Raw genomic sequence first — 13,635 nt, 5'->3', positions numbered from 1 at the left:
TATTTTAGTGTTCACAAACATACAACCTTATGTCATCGAACACATACAATATTATAACACGTTTTGAAAGAATCCAATGTGTATTAAGTCTTAAGGTATACTGCACCTCTGTTATTTTTGAATTTTGCGCATAGTTCTGCGCAGTATATCACAGCTCATTTCCGGTATGCCAAAACAACTCTTTCTGTCGATGTTTTGTACACATTTCTATCGCCACCATTTATCACTTGCAAATATGATTCAACCAGTCCAATCATGGGAGACTAAATCATATAAAGAAGTTATGGCAGCATTTAGAAGTGTTTTATCATAAAGACAGTGAGTGCATAGGAGCAGAATATGCCGTATGCTGTGTAATAACGCACTAAGAGTGGAACTTTTAGAGTAAGTTTGCATTTGAATAGTACCTTTTAATTTCGCTCTGTTGTTTATGATGCAGATTATAATAAGACATTATTGTTTGTATATACACCCATGATATTCCCATACCATATCATCATTTGTTACCATGGCAACCGAACTAGTGGGCATCATTAAACGCTATAGAAACATTCATATAGTCTATATTTGACTTCTACCTTAAAAATTTACGTTGTGACCCCCTAATTTTTAGCCTTATTTTCTTTCAAATATCCCCTATAATTTATTCTGAAAGTTTCAACAAAAGTTTCTTCCGACTGGAATGAGCTTCACGACATTTCCTGCATATCCCTTTTAAAAAAAATAAAAAATAAAAATGTACTTTCCAGCGAGACAAAACTTAACAGAACTGTACAAAACTTAACAGAACTGTGTTAGGCCTACTTGGTTGCATAGCACGGCCGCTAGTTTGTTTTGAGTAACAGTGTGTGGAGTATTTTTAAACTGAAAGCTATACGAAAACGCTGTTATAAAACTCTAAATTCGCATCGCTTATTTTGTACCTTGCCCTTATCACTCAAAGGAGCTCACATTTAAAAAATCGGCAAAATATAATGTTTTTCCATCTTTGATGGTTGGTGAACAAAAACTGCAGAGAAAAATATTCAGGATATTTATGAAAATAAAGTACTACGATACTCATGGATTTTATTTTGAGTATTAGTTCTCCAGTACTCACCACTACCAAACAGAACATGTACAACCCAGGCGAATCTTATTTGCATCACCATATCAACGCCAATCGTTGGATCACACGTTTTCTTTGATACTCGCACACCGTGGAGGCAGCGTGCGAAATTAACGCTGGTCCGCTGGTCCGAGACCAACAGAATCCCCGACGGACCAGGCAAAATTCACATAATAATTTTGAAAATCGAATTTGTTTGGCTATGTATCCAACTATTTGTCGGTCCGATCCCCGCTTGCATGAGTGTTTTTCCTAGTTTTGCTACTGCAGTACGTAACGAATTACAAAATCTTCGAACAGAGAACGACAGCCGCGACAGCTAAAACTTTTTAAAATAACGCACGTAATTGGCCAATTTCACGGGCAGGCTATTATTTTGACTTATCACAATTTTTGATACTGACAAAGTTTGTTAAAGGTCATAGGTCTTGCAAGTCTGCTGTCACACTCGTGCGACTTGACTACGCTGTTTCGGATCACCCTACCAATATGTGGCGTGTTTTTGAAGGGTGCGAGCCCACTCCCCCCAAAAAATACAAAAACAAACGACAAGGAGAAGCAACAGGCACGAAAGAAATATGAGGCCAAAGAAAAAAAATTGTGCTGTTCCGATAACCCGACCTACCCTAATTTTTGCCTGCTGACCCTACACTTTTTATAGCTACGTAAACACATAAGTAAAAAAAGAAAGAAAAAAACCCGTAAAATCAAGTGTTCGTAATACTTGACATTTGATTTTTACTTGAACAAGGATGTCTTTTATGTTTATTCCTTTTATATGTATGATACATTTTCTGGAAATGTTTTGGCCAGTGTGTGACCGCCCTGAACCCCTGAAAAATACATATTTGAAAATAAAAATATTGAATTGGAAAAAAATCCCTGCAGACCAACCTACCTTAGTTTTGAAAACCATGTTATGGGAACAGCACAATTTATTTAGTTATTTATGTTTTGCCTGATCGAGAAATACGAAAATCGCGATCTTTTCAGCATTCATGGCAGAATGAGTTCCGCGACTGGTTGTTACTTCATAAGTCGAAGATGTATGTACTGCATGCCATGCCGACGAGCATACGGCGATCTCTCTGCCCGTAAGGTAGCCGCATATCTTGTAAGTCTGTTTTCTCAACTTATTCTAAGGGCCCGTGTGTGGTTGGCACTAACAACTTTAGACACTCAAATTTAGCCTCACACAGTCAGTCAGAGTTTCATAAAATCGCCGTGGAACACGCTAAGAACCTTAATGCGCCACAGCTGAGGCAACACTGTAAAAATGAACAGTGCGGTCTTAACAAAACTCTGCTATCTCAGTATCTGTCCCGTAATGTCCATGCCATATGTATGAATAACCGTCCATCAAAAGACTTTGTCTGGATGGCTTCACTCGACGTAAAAAGGAGTTGCTGACAGATGCAGTGACAGTCACTGCATCTACATCTACTCAAGAACAGGAAACCGTGCAGAAGGAGGCAGATGCTGCAAATGCAATTGCTACTGAGTGTGCAGATCGGGACACTGAATCAGACTATGGATCTGACTTTGAGTTTGGAGACTCTAGCTGCTCTGAGGATGATATTGCCCATGATCTCTTTGAAATAGCTGATGGTGTAAATGAAACTGACTGGAGACTTGTTCCAATGTAGTAGAGATTTGAGATGAAAACTGAAAGACTTTTCCCCATGCTTATTTGAAATGAAAACTGAGACTATTTTCCGTGTTAATTTGAAATGAGGACTGAAAGAATTTTTCTCATATTAATTTGGAATGAAAACTGAAAGACTTTTCCCCATGTTACTTTTGGAATGAACTATAAAAACTTTTCCCATAGGGATCTTGTACTGGGTGATACCTACCTCTAGTTATGGCATATATTATTGAGCAAAAAAACCTTAAATTTTAAAATACATATTTGTTCATTTATTTGTATCAATATTATATAACAACACCAGAGTTGGAGAGACTAATAAATCACCATATTATCAGCTATTTTCAATTGAAAATACATTTTTGAAGAGGTTTTTGTTAGTTTTTTGTTGGACCAACATACATCAAGAAGGACCAGCAGATTCTCTTTGCTATTGGTCCTTCGGACCAGCATGCATTTCAAGTTAATTTCACACACTGCGTGACGGGAATATTGACATGGAACTTTCACTGTACAGTGCGTGCCAAGAGTATCTCTATGATAGTTGCAAACATTTTCTACAGAAACGTCATCATGGTCGATACCAGCTCGCAAGAGAATAAGTTCAGACTCAATGACAAGAGTTTTCGACTGACGAACTCTTCTGAGATGTGCAGTGATGTCTTGAGTGCACAATTCAAGGGCTGTTAGCGATCCATGGCATTCACTTGCTTTTCCGGCAGCAATGCCGCCATCACAACCCACAGCTGTGACAGAGATATTCATTTCATGACAACAGGTAGATCTGAAATTATTGTTAATTGAGAATAAAACAAAATTACGTTCCTAATGATTACTTGCTTGTACCTGTCTCAGACACTTGTACACACTCGCCTATTTCGAATCATAAACGGCTAAGTTCTCATACGCAGCATTTGATAATGTGATGTGACGGTAGGTCTAATCATTCAACACTCAGGGCATTGCTAGCCAGGGTTTACCCTACTGCCTCCATGTTTCCAGGTAAAGTGATTGCTGATAATGTCACAGCAATTCAAGATAGCAGTACATTGCTAGGATTCATCAAGTCATCAAGCTGAAATATGACATTCACTGACAAATAAACGTCAAGTCAACCACCGGGATCGCTATCACCAATTTGAAATTCCCGCTGTTTCGACCGATGCAGGTTGCCTGGATTTTATCACTGAATTTCACTTCCGAAGTTTGTAAAACTAAAGAAACAAAACTGTTTGGTGTGTCGAATTTATTTTCATCGATAATATCATCGATAAAAATGCCAATACTCGACTCACCAATTTTCTCGGAGTGCACCGGCGGCTGCTTCCGGATTGCAGCAAGCGGGTCTATTGTTTACGTTGGACTGCGTGTTGCAGGTATGGTGACGTAATGTCATTAACCTTTGACCCCATAGTGACAGAAAGCTTTGTATTATTTGCTTTTTATGTCTTCACTTACAAACGTCAAGGAATCCCACTAGTAGTTCCAATGCATGACGGTAAATATTTTTATAATTGTAGTAGAAGCAGTGCTTACTTGTTTGCTGTATCTAAACACTTCCTAATGTCAAATATTTTCCAAGGCGACAGAATTTCAGTAAATACATACAATAAGTCTAACCATTATTTGTAGTACTCAATGCTACTTCAAGCTTACAAGGAAATAAGTCATCGTATTTTGTTTAGTTTGGAGTTTAAATTTTGTTTGTGTTAAATGTCATATTCCGGGTTTTTTTTCGAAAGTAAACTGTTAGCAATAAACCGATGATGAAAATAATAACAAAGAAATTAGTCTATGAATTCGTCACCCTTATACCCGGAGTATATGTATTCGTATGGTACAAATAAAACGTGGCACGAAGTTGCTACTTGTGTTGTTGTTGTTGTTGTTGTTGTTGTTATTCTTGTTGTTTGTAAATCTGAAAATATGTTTTTGGGTTTATTTTTTGTCAATGGTATAAAAAACGAACTTGTTGATTAATGATTAAGACAGGCTTTAGCAGAAATCAAAATCAGAAAGTAGCAATATTTCATAACTTTTCATGACCGCATAACATAAAAAATAACTGTTTGCCCGCAGGTTTTAAAAGTGATTCACAAAACATTAGTCATGTTATGTAACATGATGTATATGTCACTACGGGATCTCGCACAAGGGTTACCATTTTTAATTTTAAAAATCGGAAGTTTTTAATGCTGAAATTGGCTCAGATTTCACTTCTCCGGCATTAGAGCGCCCTCTACGGCATAGAAGGGTCAAGGGTCAATATAAGGTTACGGACGTACTGAGGGGACCTTACTCATGACAAATATATATACTTATACCAGCACTTTTTGTTGGTTAAAAATCTACAATATAGTGAATATGTTGCATTTTTACAGAATTTTCAACTTTTTAAAGGGGAAAACGTAAGGAAATATTAGGTCCTTACCATACCACGTGACATGGCCTGTAACATCAAAATGGGTCCGTTTAAACAAAAATTAAAATTCATTCCTTCTTAGTTAAACTATGCCCTATGATATGTGATATGTTTCGTCTCAATTGAAAATTTGACCTTGGCCACCTTTTGCAGGTTTTTACAGATAGTGCCTCTTAAATACTAAACTAGCCAAATCTGTGTATTTATAGACTCTTGATTATTTATATTAGGCCTAATGTACGATCAGACTAGGGTAGTTACCAGTGCATGTGTGAGGAAGAAAATTGATTTTGGAATTTCACCGAACTGTTAATTCACTATCTTGTCAGACGAAACTATGAATAATTTTTTTCCAATACAAAATAGTTAAATATGTGTATTTATGTACGCTTGATTGTTGATATTAATGTATTTGATTAGACTAGGGTGGTTACCAGTGGATGTTTGTGCAAGAAATTTGATTTTTGAATGTCATCGAAATGTTGATCACTATCTTGTCTGTGAGGAAACTATGAATAATTTTTTTCCAATATAAAACTAGGTAAATCTGTGTATTTATGTACTCTTGATTATTGATATTAGTGTACTTGATTAGAATAGAGCGATTACAAGTTCATGTGTGTGCAAAAAATTTGATTTTGGAATTTCACCAAAAATGTTGATTCTCTAGTATGCGAGGAAACTTTTTCAGCCGGGGCCACAGTGTGCGAAGGGTAAATGAATCAAATCTGATGAATTTTTTTTTTCGTGGGGAGGGGGTTCACATTTTACAATTGATGAATTGAGGGGGGGTCAAATTTTAGAAATTTGATTTGGAGGGGAGGGGTCGCTTTTTACATTTCATTTGTCGCTCAAATTCCACCGACCCCCCTCCCCGTAAAAAACAAATGCTTCCTTATTACTAGTTATTATTATTATTATTATTATTGTACCTGGGCCTTAGCCCAAGTACATTTGTTTTCATTCCGTGGGAAAAAACTCTGTAAGGTATAACCATTCCTGGCTGAGACCAGGGAGGGCAAAATGTCTTGGCTTCATCTTTCTTGGCATAATAAATGGCGTAATGATGTTAACTGAATGGAAGTGCTGCTCTCAGCCAGTCTTGAATAAGTGAGATGTGAATATTAATGCTTCTCTATCTGAGTTTTTGCCACAAAATCTTCTGAATATTATCAAAATTCAAAATGTGCATCGAAATGCAACAATTAATGCACCCTCCGTTTCCTAGCGATGGCACGACCCTTGCTACACCACTGGACGAGCCAAAGTGGGAGGGGTAATTTCAGTTTGGTCGAACAAGAGGGCTCGAGACCAGAATTTAACATTTAAACTTGAAACATGTTTAATCGCTGACAAGATGTGGACTAGTGTTAATCGAAGTAAAATTGTGAAAAGGAAAGGTTTTATATCCCGGACACAATGAAAAACATTACGACTGGAAACTGTACCCCCAGTTGAGAATAGTAATGCCCACAGCGATGGAGAACACTTATCCTTGAGCTGAGAAAACCAGACCATCATTTCGAAATAGAGCTGCAGATTCGAGAAGCTCGTTCAAAATAGCTAGGTACACCCCATATAAGGGGTGGTTTCGAGTTTTGAGGGCAAATTTCGCCTCCTTCATATAGAAATCGTACGTTTTTTTTTCCAGGAGAACACACCATTTGACACAAAATTTGCATGTAAAGGGGTCGCCAGTAAGCACGTGGTCAAATCTGGCATAAGAAACAATATGAAATGTTGGGTAAAGCCAGTCCAAAATAAACTGATTTCAACTTTTGTGTTTGTAATTTATACCACTGCAGTAACATTACCTTTTTTTGACAACATCACACAATGTAATACGTTTTGAAACTGAATACTCCGACGTATTCTGTGTCTCCTTTGCTAAAAAATACGGTATGCCGATTACCATGTAAGGAGATGATGACGTCAAGACAGATTTGTAGTGTGTTTGGTCCTGGATGGTGCACGAAGTTTTGTCAAGGTAGCTTGTGTATTTATTTCCTAAATGGGAGAGATTAGGGTCGATCTAAACGAAGGCCGAAGAATGTTATGATCCTCTAAGCGAGCTGAACTCTAACGCGAATGGTTGGATAATTTGGAGGATGTCTAGAATGATCTCGTCTCATTAAGATTATTTGGCGGTCAGTATTGAATTTCAACTGCGTCACAAGTTTGCGAAATGAGTATTCCGTCGAACGTAACGGTCAACGAACGATATTTTAGAAATCTGGAGACATGGCACATCGCATTTTTATTTTAATATTTTATATTTTACAAAAGATGTAAGAAGCAATGATTTTGTCGAAAATTCTGAAAAAAAATATAGGAAGATTTGATCGCGAACACATTTTCACTTGGGGTCAACTAGCTCTGCGTACGATGCTGTGTCTTCCGCTACAGCTCTAATCGCCCCGCTCACCACAGCCCTGCAAAGACCCGTACGCGTACGTAGGGTCGGTGACTTCAAATCCATTTTGGGACTTGACGTAAAAAGCCAAATTACTGCCGAAATTCAGCGTTCTTGGGCCCAAGTCGTATCCCAGCCTACCTCAGCTACTCGATCGCTTCTAAAAATGACAGTCTTTTATTCACTTCTCGTAAATAACCGTCGATGTCGGCAACTCTCTCGCTAGCCCTGGCCCTGCGTACGATGCTGTGTGTTAGCTGTAGCACATAGCATCGTACGCAGGGCTAGGGGTCAACATGGGGTCGCAGCCATGTTGCCTCAAAACTTATTTCTGTCTGCACTCAAAACTCAAAAATGTCGGATATGAACCTGAAAAATCGATGCAATTTTGTCAAACTTCGGCGAAATTTCAACATATAGACAAAATTTCATCTGTGTAAGGTAAATTTACTGAAATTTGATCGACAAATAATCCTGAGCTTGAACGTGACAGCTCGCCTTCTCCGGGAAGTCAAGTATCCAGCGCTCATACACAGTTGCCCATATGGCCAGGTTTATGAGATTGTTTTCAAGCGACGGCGGCAGACCGTACGGGGCTCTGGATATGAACCTACCGCCGGTGTAGCTGTAATAACTGTTGCGTTGTTTTTAGTGCCCACGGACGAAGTCCTGGGGGAGTTATAGGTTTGGTCATGTCAGTCCGTCCGTCCGTCCGTTCACGCAGATATCTCAGACATGCCCTGGTCAATTTCTTTCAAACTTTGCACAAGAATAGTACCCAACCCCATACAGATGCACGTCGATTTGTTTCACAATGCGATCGAATTTGGCCATGTTAGAGGACTTTTTAGTTTACACCTCCATAGACTCCCATGTATAAGGCAGTTCTCCATAGACTTTCATGTATAAGTCTAAGAAAAATAAAAATTTAGTTTCTCATCGTATTCATATTGCCTAAAGGATGCAGTGACAGAGTTTTTTGTCCCCACGGATAAAGTCCAGGGGGCTTATAGATTGGGTCATTCACGCAGATATCTCAGACATTTTGACAAAATATCACGTGACCTTGGTGACCTTTGACCTCAAATATACATTATTGTCCATAACTCAGTAACCACAAGTGCTAAACCTTTCATATTTGGTATGATGGGACACCTTATGACGCCACATATTGTACCCCATTAATTATGCGCATATCTAATTTTGAGCGAGCCAATAGAGCTAGAGGTCTGATTTTTGGTATATAGGGATAAGTTAACAATATAATTTGTTTGACAAAACGTCACGTGACCTCAATGACCTTTGACCTCAAATATACATATTTGTCCACAACTCAGTAACCACAAGTGCTACACCCTTCATATTTGGTATGATAGGACACCTTATAACACCATATATTGTACCTCATTAATTATGCGCATATCTTATTTTGAGCGAGCCAATAGAGCTAGAGGTCTGATTTTTGGTATATAGGAATAACTTAGCAATACAATTATTATGACAAAATGTGACGTGACCTCAATGACCTTTGACCTCAAATATATATATTTGTCCACAACTCAGTAACCACAAGTGCTACATCCTTCATATTTGGTATGATAAGACACCTAACGACACCACATATTGTACCTTATTAATTATGCGCATATCTAATTTTGAGCGAGCCAATAGAGCTAGAGGTCTGATTTTTGGTATATAGAATAACTTAGCATACAATTATTTTGACAAAATGTCATGTGACCTCAATGACCTTTGACCTCAAATATATATATTTGTCCACAACTCAGTAACCACAAGTGCTACACCCTTCATATTTGGTATGATGGGACACCTTATGACACCACATATTGTACCTCATTAATTATTCGCATATCTAATTCTGAGCAAGCCAATAGAGCTAGATGTCCGATTTTTGGTATATAGGGATAACTATAGGGTAGAAATCTAAATATGCCCATCTAAATATTAGACATCTACCATCGAGAACAAAAGAAATTTGCTGTAATTTGAATATTTAAGGAGTTTAAGCAATTTCACTATAAATAAAGAACCCCTGCCTCAAACTCCACAAAAGTTGCTCGACATATTTGCCGTTGCCATGCCATTGCTTCGTTTAATAACCAGTTAATCAAATGCCTAATTGACAGGAGGAAATTCGAGACCATATTTGAATACTAGTATATATTGTCCTCAAAATTACTATATCACGGCCCAAGTACTCATTGCCTTCAGCAATACTGCCTTGTTATTATTAAATTTACTTCCCCCATGAACCCACCGCCCCCAAGCCGAAGAAACTGACCAGTCCGTTATATTCACGGCTGTTTGTCTCCGCCAAGGTACGGAAGTCCTTATGCGATTTGACAATCGCAAAACGAAATATGCTCTTACCCTTTCCCCTAAACAAAGGAATGACGTTTTTCTTGCGTCAGCTTTAATTATCGACCGTCCCTTAGAATGAAATTATGTTGCAAGCCAGACTGCCTGGTTGCAAGCAAGCATGAACTCAACTCAACCCGGAAGTCACGTGTTCGAATTCATTTGAGGTCAACGAGGGTCCGGGTAACCGGCTGCCCCGTCTTGTCGGATCGCAGTGTTGTATTCGTGTGTTAATGTGGCGTCTGTCTTCTTGTCGAGAAATACTCTGATTATTTGTGAAGACCTGACGCAATCTCTATTCTTGTCGATCACAGAAATATTGCAGGAAGGGGTAACACGTGTCAGTGGTGATTGAACTGTCGTTGGTCCGAAGCCAAGCAACATGAACTTCTCCACCGATACTGGAATCAAATATGCGGAGCTACGAAAGCGTCAGTTGGAAGCTTGTTGGCAGTGGCTGTCGTCGTCAGGTTTAGACTGGGGTCCTGATGACGTGGTCCTGGACATAGGCTGTGGAACTGCGACCTACACTAAGCTTCTTGCGGACAGAGGAAATATTAAATCGATTACAGGTATGGATAATGGTTTAGCTACCGAACTTAGTAATTGTTTCTCTTCTCTCAGAGATCAATCATGCCAATGGTGATGTAATTTTCTGTAGGCCGAGGAGGCAAAATTGCATGACCTCGTCGTCCTTGGCTAATAAAACCGAACATGGCGTGATCAATCAATCAAGTGACATTGACAAAGCTATAATACACTTTGGATAAGACAAGCCTCGTTATAGGGAGGATAGATAGATAGATAGATAGATAGAACCCCTAGGTTACCAATAATTCAAACCAAATTTCCTTGTGTCTATTAATCGTCAGTGTTGCCAATGGCTGTAGATGCAAATACACTGTATAGGATTCCCAATAGTCTTGGTCTGACACCACGAAACGTACGTATGTATGTATGTATGTATGTATGTATGTATGTATGTATGTATGTATGTATGTATGTATGTATGTATGTATGTATGTATGTATGTATGTATGTGTGTGTATGTTGGTACCCCTTTCATGCACAGAGTTTGCATATTTTTCCAGTTCGCACCGTCGTAAAGCACACTCCCCTTTACGACAACTGCTTGGCGCGTAGGTAGGTCCGCGGAGCGGAAATCATGCTCTGGCTTTCAAGAATACCAGTTCGTGGTCTAAAATTAAGTGCCTTTTTGCCTCATAACACAGTAAGTGGGAGTGCCCTCCGTTCGGCTTGGACATTGCCTGCTTATACCGCTCTTTTGATATTACGCATATCAATGTATACACACTTGTATACGAGTAAATTCATTATCCATCCATAAGCTTATATCTGCTAATAAATTCATCAACATATACCCACCTATACAGCCTAAACTTACAGTCAGACTGTGCCATCAGTTGTATAAAGGATGATAGGGTTTAGTTCGAGATCATTGCAGGAGGCTGTTACAATGAATTGACAGCAATAATTAATTTTCCATCTCAGGCTACGACAAAAATAAAGAGTTTATCGACGTGGCAAGGCAGGTCAACTTTGAAGAGGGCAAAACTACTTATGAAGTAGCTGACGCAACCGATGCTTCGACTTTGAAACCAGAATGGAAGAGTGCCTTCACTAAAGCCATATCGATTGGAGTGTTCCAGTACATAGACGACAAGAAAGCTTTCTTCAAAAATGTCTACTGGTGCCTGAAACCAGGTGGGCACCTTCTGATGAGATTCCATCATGGTAATGCGCCTGGAACTCTTGAAATAATGAGACAGTACATGTCGGACCATCCAAAGTGGAAACCATTGACTAAGGTAGTGTGATATTTACTTAAACAAGTGAAAGGTTTCTCCAATCTGGTCTCGTAATCTAAATTTTCAGTGTTCTTATGTTACGGCACACACAATTGCACAAGGTGTGTACATACATTAGATCACGGTTGAGCAAGACTGATTGTATGGTAGCCTACAATCATGAGAATTGTCTTGAAACAAAGATGTTATTTCTTTTCTGCTTTTCGTTCACATTGAAACTCCAGGCAAATGCGAATAAAAAAACCTACATGAGGGTAAACCTCTCAAACCAACGAACAACCATAAAGACAAAAGTAAAGGACGTGGATAAGTCCTCTCCTGATCTGGGTTCGACGCACAAATTCGGTCGTGTGTATTGATGCTCTGCTATCTCCAACAGGGCTGGGGTTGACGGACTACCGATATTGGAACTGAGATTTTTATAATCTTCCATTGGTGCGTATGTATATATATATATATATATATATATATACATATATACATATACATATACATATATATATAATATATATATATATATAGAGAGAGAGAGAGAGAGAGAGAGAGAGAGAGAGAGAGAGAGAGAGAGGAGAGAGAGAGAGAGAGAGAGAGAGAGAGAGAGAGAGAGAGAGAGAATAGTTTGTATTATTTCTGCAATGCACAAACAGAAATGTTGTTATTCAATAATTGAATTGGAAATTTTCATTTGACATATTCCTTTCTTTATGATCAGGGTTATACTTATGATGTTTACGCCGCATTGTTGTTTCGAGGAACCAGAAATCAACTAGAACAGCTCGTTATTGAGTGTGGGTTTTCCGAAGCTGATATCGTAGAGAGGGACAGTTATTTGTATGGAAACCACAGTGAAGATGAATTCAAGAGTAAGGAATGTTACTATAATGTCAATCCACAATTTGTGGCAATGCTATTTGTATTACTAAAAGGGCGAATTTCGCATATTTCTTAATGCATTGTTGATTGTTCACTAGTTTTCAAAGTCCTGTGTTGGACAAGGCTGGCTTACGAGAAAACAGCCTGCATACTGCACGTGAGGGTATCTTTTAAGGAAGGATATACTATAAGTTGACAGGTATGTCTTCTGAGAACATCGTTTTGTAGCTCGTGTTGCTTTACAATGGTAAACTTTGTCACCTCGCCTCATACAAATATTCTTTTGTGTAAAGTTAATCGTGGCATGACGCATTTTCTTCTGCAGCCCAGATCGAGTACATATTTGGACAAATCCAACACATACCACCCGACCGAAAGCAGGAATTTATCGAGGACGCATATCAGAAGCTTGTTGAAATCAACCATAGAGACGAGAAGGACAGACTGTGCATCAAATGTCCATGCTGGTTTCTCACAGCCAAGAAATAGAACCAGACAATAAGTAAACATATCAAAGCAGACCCACAAATAAAAATATTGCCTTCGAAAGTTCTTTGAGGAGTTTCAAAGTTTGGCGTTTAGTTTTGCATCAATTAACGTGTTCCTTTGAGGGGGGAGTTCGCTAGAAGAGAGCCCTCTAAGGAATTAATTATGCTAAGCTAAGGGGCCTGGTTACATCAAACCTTACCAGCCCCCTTCACTGAGGACATGCCTTCATGACCCATCCACCCCCTACCATGTATTACCATCAAACTTACCACTGCATCCTGATAATTGCCCATGGAAACATTTAAAATGTTTAAAGCTATGCAACTTTGTTAGAAATGTACACTGTTCACATCACTTTAATGCATTGTGTAAGAGACGTTTGTTGTATAGCTGAGATTTGAATTGTGTTAACTTGTCATGGCATCCTTTTTCATGTAGGTGCAAATAAATGGGGCACCTGCCTCAGACCGCCAA

General features: G+C 38.7%; 1 protein-coding gene across 1 annotated transcript; it reads left to right on the top strand.

The window, feature by feature from the left end:
* The first annotated feature begins 10,139 nt into the window (after positions 1-10,139).
* On the top strand, positions 10,140-13,635 carry LOC139138638 (uncharacterized). The gene is made up of 4 exons (XM_070707116.1): positions 10,140-10,542; positions 11,483-11,799; positions 12,512-12,662; positions 12,998-13,635. The coding sequence occupies exons 1-4, from the start codon at positions 10,353-10,355 to the stop codon at positions 13,159-13,161; spliced, it is 822 nt and encodes a 273-aa protein (XP_070563217.1). The 5' UTR covers positions 10,140-10,352; the 3' UTR covers positions 13,162-13,635.

The sequence above is a fragment of the Ptychodera flava genome, chromosome 1 (genome assembly GCF_041260155.1).
Source record: "Ptychodera flava strain L36383 chromosome 1, AS_Pfla_20210202, whole genome shotgun sequence".
NCBI lineage: Eukaryota > Metazoa > Hemichordata > Enteropneusta > Ptychoderidae > Ptychodera > Ptychodera flava.
Note: the sequence above shows the minus strand (reverse complement) of the source record. Positions and strands in the feature narration are given on the sequence as shown.

Excerpts from the sequence above, each read along its gene's own strand:
- LOC139138638 (XM_070707116.1), top strand. The coding sequence starts at position 10,353 with ATGAACTTCTCCACCGATACTGGAATCAAATATGCGGAGCTACGAAAG. Across the intron at positions 10,543-11,482 it reads AAATATTAAATCGATTACAG|GCTACGACAAAAATAAAGAG; the intron begins GTATGGATAATG and ends TTTCCATCTCAG. Across the intron at positions 11,800-12,511 it reads AGTGGAAACCATTGACTAAG|GGTTATACTTATGATGTTTA; the intron begins GTAGTGTGATAT and ends CTTTATGATCAG.